Source organism: Oncorhynchus gorbuscha, linkage group LG22, assembly GCF_021184085.1.
Source record: "Oncorhynchus gorbuscha isolate QuinsamMale2020 ecotype Even-year linkage group LG22, OgorEven_v1.0, whole genome shotgun sequence".
NCBI lineage: Eukaryota > Metazoa > Chordata > Actinopteri > Salmoniformes > Salmonidae > Oncorhynchus > Oncorhynchus gorbuscha.
The window spans coordinates 13,868,415-13,887,176 of NC_060194.1; the positions used below are offsets into that span (position 1 = coordinate 13,868,415).

Below are 18,762 nucleotides of genomic sequence, written 5' to 3' on the forward strand. Positions count from 1 at the left end.
GGATTTGTTGAATGTATCATTCTGTCAGTAACTGCAGACAATAAATGCAATGTGTATGCTCTCACATAAAGACTCCAAAGAGAAGGGTCTGCATTGGCTCACCTAAGGAGACTTGAATATTAGAATGCATTTCGTGCCGTTTCAGCTTTAAGCGTTCTGCTCAAACTGAGTAAGAACCATTTCCCAGAATCCCTCCCTTCCTAAAAGCCACCTGAGGGTTTTAACCCCCACTCTGTATAACCAGGTAGATTTACTAACACTGTAAAGATATAAGCAATCGTATAGGGCGGAATCCTAACTTGATATGCCCAGATAACTCATCTCCCATTGATATCAATGCACGATGTTCAAAGGTTTTGAGTTAACCCAAGTATATCTCAGGTTAGGTTTTGGCCCATACTTCTCAAGCTGCATTTCGTAGTTCATAGGTCAACTGTAATGGTGATTATGGAAAGCCTGATGGAGCTTAAATGTGGTCTAGGGGGAACTAGTCTTAAATAATGTGGTGAAGGAGAGAACCATGAAAAGACAACATGGTGATCTATTAGTGTCTCTGTTCCAAGTAACACCTTATTGCTGATATAGTGCACAAGAAGTATTATGCTATATTGGACTATAGGGAATAGGGTGTCATTTGCGATATGCCCAGTCTTTTTATGGTTGAGCTTTCCTGTCGGCCTTGCCCAGCTCAGATGGGATTCTCCACAGAGGCCCATAGACTTGAATGGAGCTGGTGAGCAATAACGGCCTTGCGTAAATCCCTGTAATAAGTCTTAAGTGTTAAGCAATGTTTGTACCCGAGGGAGGAGGGGACCCCAGTGTCTCAGGGCAAACTGTTGATTTTCATTGGGCCTCAGTGCTTTGTAGATCAATGAGTCAATATTTAACTAGATTCCACCTCATCCGATTGTCCAATTTCTGACAAAAATAAATGATTTGCCATAAAAGTGTACCTACTTGTGCACTTTAGCTGCTATATATAGACACAGAATAAGCGAGCGATTCATTTGTTTTTTTCCTGGCGAAAACGAGAAAGATGAGGCACAACTAGTAACGAGTCACCCTGTGCGACCTTGGGTCCCCCGCCCGTTGTTAAGATGGTGATGCCATTCTGTTACATTTTCAGATATTGTGGTCTCTACAGGTCTGAAGACTGCACCTCTCTAGGTCAACCAATGGACCTAGTGGGGGAATAAGCAAATATTTACCCTTTTGTTACATTCCTAATGTAACGTCACACCCCTGAGAGAGTGATATGGAGGGCCCACACACAAAGATATTGTAAATATACACACACTCTGAAGTGCTTACACACACCCTGCTTACAAACATACCCTGTACACACACTTACCTTGCTTGGAATATGATCCAGCTGATCTATGAATGCTAAGATTGGAGTAGCACTGGACCCATTCCCCTGTCGCTTCTCATTGGATCACTGAATCTCTCAGAGCTGTCACTCAAATGGATCCTCCCATGGAAGAAGAGTGGAATCTACTGTAGCAAAAGCCTGGACCAAAACAAAGCTCTTTAGAATGTTTTGTGAAACGTAAACCATGTTTCCCTTACGCCTAGAACGTTATAAAGACTTAATAAAGACCCTGTATGGATTATATGAAACGGACGGCCATTACATGTCCCATGTGTCCCGCGAGCGTTGTTTTATGTTTCCGTTTTTGGACATGCTCGCCCTATGTACTGTCATCGTACCCTGTACTTCTGGTCACTGTAACTACAACCTTAAAGGAGTACTCGTCATGAGTACTCGTCGGCATTCTCTGCTAACTTAGGCGCCTGGATCGTCTCCCTGACCCTGTAATTCTGTTTTTGAGTTAAAAAAAAATATCAAACAAAAAAAAATGACTGGACTCGTAGCTCTTTATTTCCATCCTTCTGTACTTGCTTATTTCCTATTTTATTCATTCTCTTCCGTAATTTTTTTGTCCAGCAGGTGCTGCTGTTTCTATGACCTCGTGAGGACATTCTATAATGTTTGAATGTAGACTGTTGTGAATATTTTCCTATACAATTTGGTTTCTTTTGCATAGAGAGGTGTCAATGAAATGTCTTCTTATAGCTACTCAAAGTAGTAGTTTCATGCCCATGCTTGGCAGGCTGAAACCTCCCATGCTTCTCCTATAAATGGAAAATGTATTGTATAGGCCAATGCCAGCCACAGATTTGACACCAAAAAACATGCCCATGCTTATGTGGAATGTCCGCTACAGCAAATGCGGATCAACATGACACAGAAATCTTGTGTGGAATGCCAAAGGATACAATTATCTGACAGATTGTAGAGACAAAGTAACATTTTACGGGCACTTTTGTAACTCTACACTCTGCCTTTTCATTCTCTGTAAGTATTTAATTCAGTTTGGGGAGTGATCCATGACCAAATAGATCACCTACTTTTGTGTATATATAGTCTGACACCCCTTCAAATTTGTGGATTCGGCTATTTCAGCCGCACCCGTTGACGATTGGTGTATAAAAATCGAGCACACAGCCATGCAATCTCCATAGACAACTATTGGCAGTAGAATGACCATACTGAAGACCTGTGACTTTCAACATGGCACCATCATAGGACGCCATCTTTCCAACAAGTCAGTTCGTCAAGAGCTGCAAGTGCTGTTATTGTGAAGTGAAAACGTCTAGGAGCAACAACGGCTCAGCTGCAAAGTGGTAGGTCACACAGGCTCACAGAACAGGCCCGCCGAGTGCTGATGCACGTAAAAGTCAACTGTCCTCAGTTGCAACACTCACCACCGAGATCCAAACTGCCTATGGAAGCAACGTCAGTACAATAACTTTGTCGGGAGCTTCATGAAATGGTTTTCCATGGCCAAGCAGCCACACACAAGCCTAAGATCACCATATGCAATGCCAAGCATTGGCTGGAGTGGTGTAAAGCTCGCCGCCATTGGACTCTGGAGCAGTGGAAACACTTTCTCTGGAGTGATGAATTACACTTCACCATCTGGGTTTGGCAGATGCCAGGAGAACGCTACCTGCCCCAATGCATAGTGCCAACTGTAAAGTTTGGTGGAGGAGGAATAATGTTCTGGGGCTGTTTTTTATGGTTCTGGCTAGGCCCTTTAGTTCCAGTGAAGTGAAATCTTAATGCTACAGCACAATGACATTCTAGATGATTCTGTGCTTCCAACTTTGTGGCAACAGTTTGGGGAAGGCCCTTTCCTGTTTCAGCATGACAATTCCCCCTGCGCACAAAGCGGGGTTCATCCAGAAATAGTTTGTTGATATCGCTGTGGAAGAACTTGACTGGCCTGCACAGAGCACTGACCTCAACCCCATTGAACACCTTTGAGATGAATTGGAACAACGACTGTGAGCCAGGCCTAATCACGCAACATCAGTGCCCGACCTCACTAATGCTCGTGGCTGAATGGAAGCAAGTCCCCGCAGCAATGTTCCAACGTCTAGTGGAAAGCCTTTCCAGAAGAGTGGAGGCTTATAGCAGCAAAGGTGGGACCAGCTCCATATTAATGCCCATGATTTTGGAATGAGATGGTTGACGAGCAGTTGTCCACATACTTTTGTATAGTGTATGATAAACTGAGTGGTTCGAGTCCTGAATTCTGATCAGACCATATACCATGGGAATGACTAAACATTTATTTTATGTTGGTAACCAATTCATACGACTGGGTTTGTGGTATATACGACGGCTAAGTATAACAGAAAAATGTATTTAGATGAATAACAGCTCGTTGGCCTATTCTACAAGTCACTGCACACGTTTTCCACTGTCTTGCCTTGTTGCAACGTATCATGGCAGTAGACATTAGGTCGAGAAGTACTTGAGAACAAAGGTTCACCCCTCACCACCAATAGGCTGTACAGTTGCCTTGATTTCACCATCTTTGTTGACACGTGCTTCGATTATTTGCTTAGTTGCACAGCGGTGAGTAGGGCCTAGCATAGGTGAGCCGCATGCGGGTTAAAGAGCAGAAATTATTTCAGTTGCATTCTGACTGCATGGACGGAAGTTTATCCATTCCCATTGACATAGAGTAGCCTACTTTTGTGTGTGTGGTGGGCGGGAAATGTCATACAGTTCCGACATGTCTGTAAAGGAGAATTATTACGAAGGAGACCTAAATAGTTTACCCGACGACTCCAATGTTGTCCAACGTTATTTATTACAACTGAGACAGAAGGCACAGAAAGACGTCATCGACCCGCAGGACAGGTTGAATTGGTCGGACAGTTTTCTAATAAAGTTTCTGAGAGCGAGAGACTTTGATGTTGAGCTGTCACTGAAGGTTGGTATCCGCGGTGGGTTAACTATTGTAACATTAAACTATTTAGGACATGTTTTCAATGTATTTAGCAGTTGTTTAGAACTTGGAATCAAAACTGTCAGTGAAGGAGAGTTAGGTCGATGCCCCCAAGAACAATTTATTTTATCTTTATTTAACCAGGCAAGTTAGTTAAGAACAAATTCTTATTTTCAATGACGGCATAGAAACAGTGGGTTCAGGGGCAGAACGACAGATTTGTACCTTGTCAGCTCGGGGGTTTGAACGCGCAACCTTCTGGTTACTAGCCCAACGCTCTAACCACTAGGCTACCCTAGTGGTTAGAGCCTACACAAAAAAACAGTTTGGTAAATGTGAGGCATGTGGACGATGGTCACACTTAGTTTGTTTGCCTATGAAGGGAAATAAGTGACCGCAGTTAACACGTTTTTTAAGTTAACGTTATTTAATTAAATGTTTTTAGAAAATAGGCGTTTTTCCCAAGTACTGGGGTAACTGCCAGGACGATCAATGGGAACAGGATGCACCTGAGCTCAATTTCGAGTCTCATAGCAAAGGGTCTGAATAGTTATTTATTATTATATTTGCAAACATTTTTTTTTTAACTTATGGGGTATTGTGTGTAGATTGCTGAGGATTTTTTATGTTTATTTAATCAATTGTAGAATAAGTCTATAACATAACAATATGCGGAAAAAGTCAAGGGGTCTGAATACTTAACGAAGGCACTGTGTGTGTATATATATAATAATGTGTGTGTGTATATAATTTAAAAAAATATATATATATAATTTTTAAAATTCTAAATGACAAAATATTATATTAACTTACCTCCGAATAGTTGCTAGTGACTTAAAAAAATGTAGTTGAGACGGATATTTTTAATTCTTTATTTTGATTGCAATCTCTCAGAAAAAGTCAAAGGTGTCGATCTCCATCCTCCCGTTTCAGAATGTAATTTTCATTGTCCTGCTTGGTTCAATAGCTTGACATGATTTGACAGGCTTGACCGCTGGCTATTTCTCTGTTGCAATCTAAAATACGTTTTCTTTCCCATCTTTCTTTCTCTCGCTTCCTCTCTCCCTCCATCCTTATAGCTACTAATTAATTACCAGCGTTGGAGGAGAGAGTGCCCAGAGATCAATGCCAACCTGCACCCGTCCTCTGTCCTGGGACTCCTCCAGAATAACTACCATGGAGTGCTGAGGGACCGGGACCTCAGTGGCAGCAGAGTGCTCATCTATAGGATCGGTTAGTCCTCATCTATATGGTGTGGTCTCGGTGTCAGGCAAGGCAAATGGCACCACTGCATAAAACCACCTAATATAGTATTTAGTAATTGTAGTATTTTATTAGGATCTCCATTAGCTACTGCTAAAGCAGCAGCCACTCATCCTGGGTTCTACACAAACCATAGCATAATAAATAACATTAATAGATAATTACAGCTGAGGGACAGAACTAAATACATTTAAAATAAGAATACACACTTTCATACATTTGCCTTAGCATTCCATGCATTCCATGCATCATGTACTCATAACAGCAATACTGCAGCGATTCATTTTCTCATGTATTGCAATCTCAGGTCTAAATCAGTCCCTGAATAGAAGGGAATAATTTATAAAAAGCAGTTGAATTGGCTTCGATGTCAAGATTAGAATTGATGTACTCTACAGCAGGGCTCTCCAACCCTGTTCCTGGAGAGCTACCCTCCTGTAGGTTTTTGTTCCAACTCCAGTTGTAACTAACCTTAATTCAGTTTATCAACCAGCTAATTGTTAGAATCAAGTGTGCTAGATTAGGGTTGGAGTGAACACTTACAGGACGGTAGCTCTCCAGGGACAGGGCTGGAGGACCCTGTTCTACTGGGCCATTTGAGAAGTTGTCATTTTGAGATGTCATTTGCAATGTGTTGGCTTGTCTCCTCAGGTCAGTGGAACCCTAAAGATTTCACAGCTTACGAGGTGTTCCGTGTCAGTCTGATCACATCTGAGCTGATCGTCCAGGAGACCGAGACACAGAGGAATGGACTGAAGGCCATCTTCGACATGCAGGGATGGTGCTTCGCTCATGCCCTACAGATCAACTCTTCCCTGGCAAAGATGATGTCCTCTGTGCTCACGGTAGGCTATTAGTTGAACTTGGTTGTGTTCATTAGGAAACCAATGATTTTTATTTTACTTTTAAGTTTTGCTACTGAAAACAAAAATGATTTCCTATTGAACCATTGCAGGTAGTCCCTCCCTGTTTCAGTCTGTTTTCTTTAGTTTGGTGCCTAATGAACAGAACCCAGTACTGTTGTTTTTAAAGGGCCCCTCCTCTGCTTTCAGAAATAATCTTAGAATGATCAATACTTTTGAAGGTTAGGTTTAGGTCTGGATCCAGAGTTATCTGTATTGCAGAGATCTCATGTTAATCTTACAGAATATAGCTACATACTCAATAGCTATACTGTGAATAAGCCTGTAATAATAATACTGTAATAAGCCTCCTGTGTAAATGTGATCTTGTCAGGACTCGTTTCCTCTGAAGGTGCGAGGGATCCATCTGATCAATGAGCCCATATTCTTCAGGCCCGTCTTCACCATGATCCGTCCATTCCTGACTGATAAGATCAAACAGCGGGTCAGTCACCATTCTTATATTCTTGCACTATGACTATTGCTTCATCTTTCATACATTGTCAACAGGAGTGATTGAGATGATGATAGTGACCTCAGATGTTGTTTAGAGCAGGTGTTTATAACCCATTATGATAATGATGATAATGCAGCCTCTGATGACAATGTTGATCATGACAACAGTGATACTAATCCATGTCAATTCCCTTCTGTCTTACTCCTAGATCCACATGCATGGCAGTAATTTCAAAGAGACGCTGAGTGGCTTCTTCTCCAAAGACATCCTCCCCCAGGAGTACGGGGGCAGCGGCCCCTCCATGGAGGAGGTTTGTGAGGAGTGGACCTCCCACATTCTGCAGTCTGAGGAACGCCTCACCCAGCTCTCCACCTGCCCTGCAGGAGATGAGGTCACCCCAGACCCAGACCCAGAACCTGACCCTGACAGCCAGTCTGCCTACAGCTCCTGACTCCAAATGGACTACACATCGCAGAGTGCATCTCAATGACCAAGCACACAACTCGTAGCATCCTTCTGAAGTGGATGGGGTGCACATCTTTAGCTCTCGAGGTCCAAGATTATATGCAAGTTTACTACCAGTTTCCTGGTTATTAAGTTTGTCAGTTGATGATGGTAGGACCAAATGCTCAAAATAATTGAGTACATTGTGTTTGGAATTAGACCTAGACTACTTTTCTCTATCTCCTGTTTTATGGGTTTTAAAGTATATTATCAGTATACAGCCAACTGTCTGTTACCATGTGTTATAACTAAGACCAAGGTTAAAGATGTATGTTTTAGCTATTTGTTCAATTTTGTGAATGTCTACTGTATTAGAAACTTGTATTTTTATACTATAATTGGTGTTTTAATTATGAAGATTAAAGGTCAATTCCACCACTTTTCAACCTCATTTTACATTATCTTCAGCACAATGCCAACATGTGAAAATGGCACATTTCTACATTTTGTAGAAAGAAAATCTAAAGTTCTAGCCGATTACATCTGAGATCCGCAGTGACGTGGGGAGCATGAAAATACCCTCCCTCTGGCTAGAAATACATTACAAGTTTTGAAAAACACTTTTCACTCTACCCTGTGATGTCACAAGCTAGGTTTCTATCCAATTTGCAAGAGATGTTCATGCAAATGTTATAAAATCTGCATTAAACAAATATGCACATTTTCCCACCAAAGGTTTGTTTCCATCAAAACAGACTTGTTGCAGAGAGAAGGCTGTCCGTGATGACGTAGTGCACATAAACACTTTTGCGCTAAAGATCTCATGTATCAGATTTTTTAAAAACAAATTCAATGTATTTGCATTGCATTTTCCACTCTATGCATGGTTTTGTTTTGTCACACAAACTTGTAATGAATGCCAAACTTGTCCAATCTAAAAATTAAAAAAACACCTCCCAACCCATGCGACCCCAAACTGTTCACACCCCTCTTGTTGGTGGAGAGAAATGTTTTAAAGCTAATTTCTTGCACTTGTACACATTTCTTCCATGTATTGTGTGTGTGTATATGATACCACTACAAGGGGTCTAGGCTCGGCAGAGGAAACAAAATATACTGTGTATATATACACAGTACCAGTCAACACACCTACTCATTACAGGGTTTTTCTTTATTTTTACTATTTTCTACATTGTAGAATAATAGTGAATACATAAACTATGAAATAACACATATGGAATCACTGAGTACCAAAGAAGTATTACACAAATCAAAATATATTTTATATTTGAGATTCTTCAAAGTAGCCACCCTTTGCCTTGACAGCTTTGCACACTCTTGGCATTCTCTCAACCAGCTTCATGATTTAAATTAACAGGTGTGCCTTGTTAAAATGTAATTTGTGGAATTCCTTTCCTTCTTAATGCGTTTGTGCCAATCAGTTGTTTTGTGACAAGGTAGTGGTGGAATACAGAATATAGCCCTATTTGCTAAAATACCAAGTCTATATTATGGCAAGAACAGCTCAAATAAGCAAAGAGATATGACAGTCCAGCATTACTTTAAGACATGATGGTCAGTCAATCTGGAACATTTCAAGAACATCAAGCGCTATGATGAAACTGGCTCTCATGAGGACCACCACAGGAAAGGAAGACCCGGAGTTACCTCTAATGAACTTATCCTCTGCAGCATAGTTAACAGCCTCAGATTGCAGCCCAAATAAATGCTTCATAGAGTTCAAGTAACAGACACATCTCAACATCAACTGTTCAGAGGAGACTGTGTGAGTCAGGCCTTCGTGGTCAAATTGCTGCAAAGAAACCACTACTAAAGGACACCAATAAGAAAAGACTTGCCTGGGCCAAGAATCACGAGCAGTGGACCTTAGACCGGTGGAAATCTGTCCTTTGGTCTGATGAATCCAAATTGGAGATGTTTGGTTCTTTGTGAGATGCAGAGTAGGTGAATGGATGATCTCTGCATGTGTGGTTCCCACACTGAAGCATGGAGGAGGAGGTGTGGGGGTGCTTTGCTGGTGACACGGTTAGTGATTTATTTAGAATTTACATTTACATTACATTTAAGTCATTTCAAGGCACACTTAACCAGCATGACTACCACAGCATTCTGCAGCAATATGCCATGTGCCAAAATACCAGCAACAGTGTGTGAAAACCTTGTGAAGACTTACAGAAAATGTTTGACCTCTGTCATTGCCAACAAAGTGTATATAACAAAGTATTGAGATAAACTTTTGTTATTGACCAAATACTTATTTTCCACCATAATTTGCAAATAAATTCATAAAAATCCTACAATGTGATTTTCTGGATTTTTTTTCTAATTTTGTCTGTCATAGTTGAAGTGTACCTATGATGAAAATTACAGGCCTCTCTCATCTTTTTAAGTGGGAGAACTTGCACAATTGGTGGCTGACTAAATACTCCCCCCCCCCCCCCCCACTGTACATATATATTTATTGGCCTATGGTCAGTATTAACTCCGTTCTGGGTCCGGATCACAGTCCGCCAGTTGAGTATGGGGTTAGGTTATATGATGAGATTGATAAGAAAGAGCAAGATCATTCTTATTTTCAAATTTGCAGCTAAGGACCGATCATCATGTCACTATTATACAAATTAAGACCCTCAATATTTATTGGAAAGGAGCATCAAGCTCATCACCGTGCACTTTTCCATCCTGTGAAAGTCATCATTTATTTAATCTGTAGCTTAATAAAATGTGCATGCTTTTTTAAAGCTGTAGTGGGAGGACCATACAACATAGCATCGTGTGACTGCACATTTACCTCTACAGGATGGTTATTCTATCAACAATTGCGCAATAAATCGTTTCCATCACAATTTATTTTACTGACACATAAAGATCTAAAGATCCCACCACATTTCTTGTTTCCATCATAGCTGTTGTGATTTTTTTCACCGGTATGACTTTACTCGAACAAAAATTGGATGGAAATGTGGTTACACCCTTACAAAGAAGTCCTACAGGAATCCTGCACCAAATATATATTCTGCCGGATTCATGCAGAATTTTTTGTAAGGGAAGTCCTGCAGGATATCCCACAGGATTTTTGGGGCAACTTTCCTGTAAGACAATTACTGTATGTAGGAATTATGCAGGTATCCCTTGACAAAAACAATCCAGCAGGAATCCTGCAGAATATTCAGTGGATTTGGAAAGTATTCAGACTGGAGGTCGACTGATTAATTAATTGGGGCCGATTTCAAGTTTTCATAACAATCGGAAATCGGTGTTTTTGGGTGCCGATTTTTTTTTTTACACCTTTATTTAACTAGGCAAGTCTGTTAAGAACACAATCTTATTTTCAATTGCGGCCTAGGAACGGTAGGTTAACTGCCTCGTTCAGGGGCAGAAAGACATATTTTTACCTTGTCAGCTCGGGGGATCCAATCTTGCAACCTTACAGTTAACCAGTCCAACGCTCTAACCACCTGATAACATTGCACTCCACGAGGAGCCTGCCTGTTACGCGAATTCAGTAAGCCAAGGTAAGTTGCTAGCTAGCATTAAACTTATCTTATAAGAAAATAATCAATCAACGACTGTCGTTGCTCCAATGTGTACTTAACCATAAACATCAATGCCTTTCTTAAAAATCAATACACAAGTATATATTTTTAAACCTGCATATTTAGCTAAAGGAAATCCAGGTTAGCAGGCAATATTAACCAGGTGAAATTGTGTCACCTCTTGCGTTCATTGCACGCAGAGTCAGTGTATATGCAACATTTTGGGCCGCCTAATTTGCCATAATTTTACGTAATTATGACATAAGGTTGTGCAATATAACAGGAATATTTAGACTCATGGATGCCACCCGTTAGATAAAATACGGAACGGAATAAACTTTTTTTTTTTCGTTTTCGAGGTTATAGTTTCCGGATTTGACCTAAGGCCCGTATTTCTGTGTGTTTTATTATAGTTAAGTCTATGATTTGATAGAGCAGTCTGATTGAGTGGTGGTAGGCAGCAGCAGGCTCGTAATAGTCAAAGGTATATGGTTTAGAGAGAAATAGTCGACGCGTTATAATTCCTGAAATAACTTGCGGCTGAACTTGAAAGAGGTTCCTTCGTTATTTTACCGTTCATGTCTTCCATCGATAATGTCTTGACCTACTTCAAATAAGGTCTGTGTTTCTTGCTTTAACCGCCTCGGCGTTTTGTTACCCATGTAAATCTCACTAGGATAGGTAACGTTTGTCAACGTACATAAATCCACTCTACAAAAAAATAAATATCTTTGCATATATTTAGCCAATATTGATCAGTGACCTTGTCCTATGGATATCTACACAGTTATAAAATTGGAAAAGAGGGTGTAAGCCTACACGAAACACAGACCGTATTTTAAGTGAATCTAAAAATATCCTATAGAATAAATTAATGAAGGAACCGCTTTACAGATTTTGCTAGAAGATGTCATGGAAATTATGACCCGCACTTTGGTAGTCAATTCTTACCATGCCCATTATTAAAATAGGATTTCCTGCAAACTCCCCAAAAATGTTAGTAGCATAATAACATAACATAAGCCATTGGAAAATGTGTAGAATTGCAGGAAACTGCAGTTTCTCTCTCAGAACTCAAATGGACAACTAGAAAAAGCTCACACCAAGTTTATTCACCCACTGGGTCATACAACTGCAAGGACAAGGTACGATTACACAAGCACATACATTCATAACCTTCTAATAGGCGGTGTCAACTCCTTACACATCTAGACAGCAAATACATCTCTGTTTCTAGGCAGGAACTTAAATGGTTCCTCTCACTGGTGTAGTCATAGCCCTGCCTGATACTAGAACCTTCGTGAGCATGGGAGTGTATGTGTGAGATAGGACTGTAGTAGGAGAGTAGTTGTGATGGGCCTCTAACCCCCTTTAATACAGCAAAATGCATCTAAAACCATGCCATTGGCCATGCCTACTGCCATCGTAGGGGAAACACTGTTCTGAGTAGCTTGGTAAACTATTTTAAACTCCTTTTCAATGCCCTCTTACCTATTCTGCCCATTCATGTCATCTAGCCTATAGGCCTAGTTGAAATTGAAAACCTACCTCTCCCAAGAACCCACGCCAGTCCCAAGACGGACGAAAAGGAGATAGCCACAGGTCAACAAACAAGAAAGGTAGCTACTGTATGATTCTTCAGACATTCATAACGAATCGATTGTACCTCTATGGACTTAAAACAGTCTATATCAAAACTGTCTTCTGATAATGACAATTGGTTGGATTTTGTCTGAGGTATCCTTAATCATCTCATCATCTACCCTCCTTAGATTGGAAGAGGAAAACGACTTACAAGCCATGGCTACAAGTAAGTATTCCACTCAGGGAAACAGCACAGCAGTACTATACACTCACTCCTTTCTGAAATGTTACTGACAGTTGCCACAGTCACCTGACATGCATGGCTCTTCCACACAGGACAGCTCGTCCAAGAGCGACGTCGATCGACCAAAGACCACCAGCGCCCATCCACTCTGGTAAAACAACATAGCCATTGAAATCGCATGAACTTAGAAGGTAGACTGACACCATCAAAACAGTAGGGAATTGGACACAGAAGAGACTTGAAACACAACCTTAGTGGCAAAAATAACTGCAATGAACACTTAGCCATCCTAGAAGTTGGCAGATTTGGCATTGTAGATCCTCAACTGGTCAGATATTTGGGGATGGTGTTTAAAATATCCACCGTACAATATCTTTAATGCGGAGTGCCTAACAGAGACTCATATGGTCACATGTTCTAAAAACTTGGTATGGCTTGGCCAGGATCGAACAACCAACCTTCTGACTTCAAAAAAGAAACTTGAACCACAAGACTACAGGGTAGGCCCAATATATGGGAATAATACCTAAGTTTAGGTTGATGGACTGACAGGTGCAACAAGCATCAGTTTTTTTTGTTGGCTGTTTCATTATTCACCTCCTGCATCTGTCTACTTTCTGTTCCACTGTCTGTCCACTGTCTGTTTCTTAGTGATCTGCCTTCCTTCATGTTAACACTACGGCTATAAGCCTCCTTCTGACCTGGGTATCTGTTGTGCTTACAGGGAAACAATGCAGGTGGAGACAACACATATGGACAAGGCAGGGAGATCATAAATCAAGTCAGAGGACAGGGGCGAAATCTATCCAAAAGAAAAATGACTGAAGATGAGTCTCTGTTCTCAATACTATGTTATGCTCTAAGACACACAACCACCAAGATAGCTCTCAGTAATTTATTGGACATGATACATCTCCGTTGTCCAAAGGGGGAAAACGTCATTCCCAACAGCCAGGTTTATGAAGTATTTTGACTGTAATGACACTTTTGAAATGCAGTATATTTGTCCAACATGCCAGTATTTCTTTGGCAGTGAAGTGCCAGATCATCGCACATCGTGTGCTTGCCTCCCTGGGGATATGCCATCTCTTGTCAAGAGTGGATCAGTGTTTATGAAATTGTTAGTCAAAAAACAACTAGAGGAAAAGCTCTCAGATCCCAAATTCTGTAAAGCATTAGAATATAAGTATTCTTGGTCCAAGAGCAGCCCAGATAGTACAGATTACATTTATGATGGTGCACTATACAAGTCAATATATGCCCTTAATGGCACTGATTTAATGAACCTTTCACTCTCACGGAATGAGGAAGGTGTTCCAATATTCAAGTCCTTTCCCTTTCACATCTGCCCCTAAAAGTCATAGTTAATTAAGTTCCCCCAAACCTAAGAGCATAGCACATCATTCTTGTGGGGCTGTGGTTTGGGCTACTGGTGCTATCACAAAGGAGAAGTGGTAAACGAGGGTAATGGGTTCACTAGAGTGTATCTACCAGTGGTGGAAAAAGTACCCAATTGTCATACTTGAGTAAAAGTAGAGATACCTTAATAGAAAATGACTCAAGTAAAAGTCATCCAGTAAAATACTGCTTGTATGTAAATGAAGTCATTGACTCGGCCTGTCCTTAAACATTCGTATGCCCATATGCTAATACTTCACACCAAAGATTTTAAGGCACAGATCAATAGCCAAGATACTCAGCTTTCCGCAGACACCATGCTTTTGCTGATAGATGCTTCTGTTCTCATACCAGACTACATTAACTGTTTAAAAAAATCAAGTAGCGTCCCCAAATATTGGGACTTTACATTTAAGAGGTACTTTACACCACTGGTATCCGCTTGAGTGAGCCAGAACCACGCACAGACACTAAACACCTCAGAGAGGTTGCCTTGGGAACATCATCAGTCAGGGAACATCATACATGGTGTTAAGGGCCCATCTCCTTTAATGTTTCTTACTGTTTTCAACATGATTGCAGGGTTTGCTTTTGATTACAAGCATGGCATCTTATATGGCATATGTTGGCAAATGACTACACTGTGGTTTGAGTCCAAATATCCAAATATCACCCTGAGTCCTGGTACATTGGTACAGAAATAGTGCATAAACAAAAGATTGCTTGCCACAAAACCACCTGTAAATGTGACAAGACAACCACGCGCAATTCATTTACTCAAATATTGGAAAGCCACAGAGTTCTGACACTTCCTGCTACAGCTATTTTTAGGTCTCTCCAGAGATGTTTGATCTGGTTCAAGTCCAGTCTCTGGCTGGGCCACTCAAGTATATTCAGAGAATTGTCCGGAAGTCACTCCTGCATTGTCTTGGCCATGTGCTTAGGGTTGTTGTCATGTTGGAATGTGAACCTTCGCCCCAGTCAGAGGCCCTGAGCACTCTGGAATAGGTTTTCATCAAGAATCTCTGTAGTTCGCTCCTTTTATCTATCCCTCGATCCTGACGAGTCTCCCAGTCCCTGCCGCTGAAAAACATCCCCACAGCATGATGCTGCCACCACCGTGCTTAACTGTAGGGATGGTGTCAGGTTTCCTCAAGATGTGATGCTTGGCATTCAGGCCAAAGAGTTCAATCTTGTTTTCATCAGACCAGAGAATCTTGTTTCTCATGGTCTGTGAGTCCTTGGGTGTCTTTTGGCAAACTCCAAGCGGGCTGTCATGTGCCTTCTACTGAGGAGTAGCTTCCATCTGACCACTCTACCATAAAGGCCTGATTGGTGGAGCGCTGCAGAGATGGTTGTCCTTCTGGAAGGTTCTCCAATCTCCACAGAGGAACTCTGGAGCTCGGTTAGAGTGACCATCGGGTTCTTGGTCACCTCCCAGACCAAGGCCCTTCTCCCCCAATTGCTCATGTAACGGATGTGAAACAGCTAGCTGGTTAGCGGTGGTGTGCGCTAAATAGCGTTTCAATCGGTGACGTCACTTGCTCTGAGAACTTGAAGTAGTGGTTCCCCTTGCACTGCAAGGGCCGCGGCTTTTGTGGAGCGATGGGTAACGATGCTTCGTGGGTGACTGTTGTTGATGTGTGCAGAGGGTCCCTGGTTCGCGCCTGGGTATGGGCGAGGGGACGGTCTAAAGTTATACTGTTACATTCAGTTTGGCCGGGTGGCCAGCTCTAGAAAGAGTTTTGGTGGTTCCAAACTTCTTCCATTTAAGAATGATAGAGGCCACTGTGTTCTTGGGCACCTTCAATGCTGCAGAATTGTTTTGGTACCCTTCCCCAGATCTGTGTTTCGACACAATCCTGTCTTGGAGCTCTACAGACAATTCCTTCGACCTCATGGCTTGGGTTTTGCTCTGACATGCACTGTCAACTGTGGGACCTTATATAGACAGGTGTGTGCCTTTCCAAATCATGTTCAATCAATTGAACGTACCACAGGTGGAGTCCAATCAAGTTGTAGAAACATCTAAGATGATTAATGGAAACAGGATGCACCTGAGTTCAATTTCTAGTCTCATACCAAAGGGTTTGAATACTTATGTAAATAAGATATTTCTGTTTTAATTTTTTATACATTTGCAAAAATAGCTAATAACCCGTTTTCGCTTTGTCATTATGGGGTATTGTAGATTGATGAGGGACGTTTTTTACTGAATCCATTTTAGAATAAGGCAGTAACGTAACAAAATGTGGAAAAAGTAAAGGGGTCTGAATACTTTCCAGATGCACTGTATAAACATTATTACATTGACTGAACTGTGGGCCTACTGAAACCATTATCACATGTGTTGATATCAAATAAAAATAGCATTCATTGTATTTATTGTATGTGGACATTGTCATTGGTTACATTTCTCATCTGCTGAGTTGAAATGTCTGACATTGCACTATATTTCAAAAGTATATTTTCTCTGTTGTCACAACATAATGTATCTGAAATCCTGTAGTTAACTTGAAATTGCCACATCCTGCAGGAATATCAAAGTCCTGCAGGATTCCTGCAGCAATGTACTTGGTCCTGCAGGTATTGCCATATCCTGTACAAAGGTTTAGGTCCTGCATGATTCCTGCAGGAATCTACTTGGTCCTGCAGGAATTGCCATATCCTGCAGGAATATCAAAATCCTGCAGGGTGTGGTCCCGTAGTATTCCTGCAGGGAAGCATTTCTTAGGACCTTTTTTCATATATTTTTAACCACAGATCATGAAACATACTGTTTTCACATATAGTGCTTTCAGAAAGTATTCATACCCCTTTACTTATTCCACCATTTGTTGTGTTACAGCCGGAATTCAAAATGGATGAACTATATGTTCTTTCTCACTCATCTACACACAATAGCCTATAATGACAAAGTGAAAACATATTTTCAGAAATTTAAGCAAATTTATTGAAAATGAAATACAGAAATATCTTATATATATATAAGTCTTCAACCCCTGAGTCAATCGCTACTTTGTAGAATAAACTTTGGCAGTGTGTCACGCCCTGACCTTAGAGAGCTGTTTTATTTCTCTATTTGGTTAGGTCAGGGTGGGATTTGGGGTGGGCATTCTTTGTTGGGTATTTCTATGTTAGTCTGATATGGTGCCCAATCAGAGACAGCTGTTTATCGTTGTCTCTGATTGGGGATCATATTTAGGCAGCCCTTTTTCCAACTTTCTGGTGTGGGATCTTGTCTACATTTAGTTGCCTGAGTACACAACAGTAGCTTCACGTTTGTTTTTGTTCAGTGAGTTTCGGTTCATTAAAGTTATGTGGAACTCTACTCACGCTGCGCCTTGGTCTCACCATTACAAAGAGCGTGACAGAAGATCCCACCAAAACTGGACCAAGTAGCGTGCCCAGGAGGAGGAAGTATCCTGGACTTGGGAAGAGATCCTTGATGGGAAGGATCCTGGACTTGGGAGGAAATCCTGGCAGGACAGGATTTTAGGTTATTGTCCTGCTGAAAGGTGAATTCATCTCCCAGTGTCTGGTGGAAGCAGAATGGACCAGGTTTTTCTCTAGCATTTTTGCCTGTGTTTAGCTCCATTACGTTTATTTTTTATCCTGAAAAACTCCCCAGGATACTCATAACATGATGCAGCCACCACTGTGCTTGAAAATATGGAGAGTGGTACTCAGTAATGTGTTGTATTGGATTTGCCCCAAACATAACACTTTGTATTCAGGACAAAATGTTAATTGCTTTGCCACATTTTTTCCATTATTACTTTAGTGCCTTGTTGCAGACAGGATGCATGTTTTGGAATATTTTATATTCTGTACAGGGTTCCTTCTTTTCACTCTGTCAATTAGGTTAGTATTGTGGATTAACTACAATGTTGTTGATCCCTCCTCAGTTTTCTTCTAGCGCAGCCATTAAACTTTGTAACTGTTTTAAAGTCACCATTGGCCTCATGGTGAAATCCCTGAGTGGTTTCCTTCCTCTCCGGCAACCGAGTTAGGAAGGACGCCTTTATCTTTGTAGTGACTGGGTGTATTGATACACCATCCAAAGTGTAATGAATTACTTCACCATGCTCAAAGGGATATTCAATGTCTACCAATAGGTGGCCTTCTTTGCAAGGCATTGGAAAACCTCCCAGGTCTTTGTGGTTGAATCTATGTTTGAAATCCACTGCTTGACTGGGGGACCGTACAGATAATTGTGTGTGAGGGGTACAGAGATGCAACTTATCATGTGACTTGTTAATCACATTTTTACTACTGAAATCAATTAGGCTTGCCATAACAAAGGGGTTGAATACTTGCCGACTCAAGACATTTCAGCTTTTCATTTTTGTAAACATTTCCATAAACCTAATTCTACTTTTACGTTATGGGGAATTGTGTGTAGGCCAGTGACAAAACAACAAATCTATTTTTAATCAATTTAAAGTGTTGCCTGTCACACAACAATGTGGGAAAAGTCTAAGGGTTTCTGGAGGCACTGTACAGTATGTAGACACTGGGTTGGTGCTGGAGATAAAAGGATGAAAAGTGGTAGAATTGCCTGCTTATCCTTTGTCCAGTGTTAAAAACTCAGAGGACATTGATTAAG

The 18,762-nt window shown here is 41.1% G+C and overlaps 1 protein-coding gene and 1 long non-coding RNA gene across 2 annotated transcripts; both read left to right on the forward strand.

Annotated features, from left to right (window-relative positions):
• Window positions 1–3,933: 3,933 nt before the first annotated feature.
• On the forward strand, window positions 3,934–7,808 carry LOC124009856 (alpha-tocopherol transfer protein-like). The gene is made up of 5 exons (XM_046322064.1): window positions 3,934–4,289; window positions 5,384–5,537; window positions 6,219–6,412; window positions 6,804–6,914; window positions 7,135–7,808. The coding sequence occupies exons 1-5, from the start codon at window positions 4,071–4,073 to the stop codon at window positions 7,375–7,377; spliced, it is 921 nt and encodes a 306-aa protein (XP_046178020.1). The 5' UTR covers window positions 3,934–4,070; the 3' UTR covers window positions 7,378–7,808.
• A 3,044-nt stretch (window positions 7,809–10,852) lies between these two features.
• On the forward strand, window positions 10,853–15,306 carry LOC124010181. The gene is made up of 5 exons (XR_006834379.1): window positions 10,853–10,906; window positions 12,445–12,546; window positions 12,700–12,737; window positions 12,848–12,906; window positions 13,480–15,306. It is a non-coding gene; the product is annotated as an uncharacterized LOC124010181 (long non-coding RNA).
• Window positions 15,307–18,762: the final 3,456 nt, after the last annotated feature.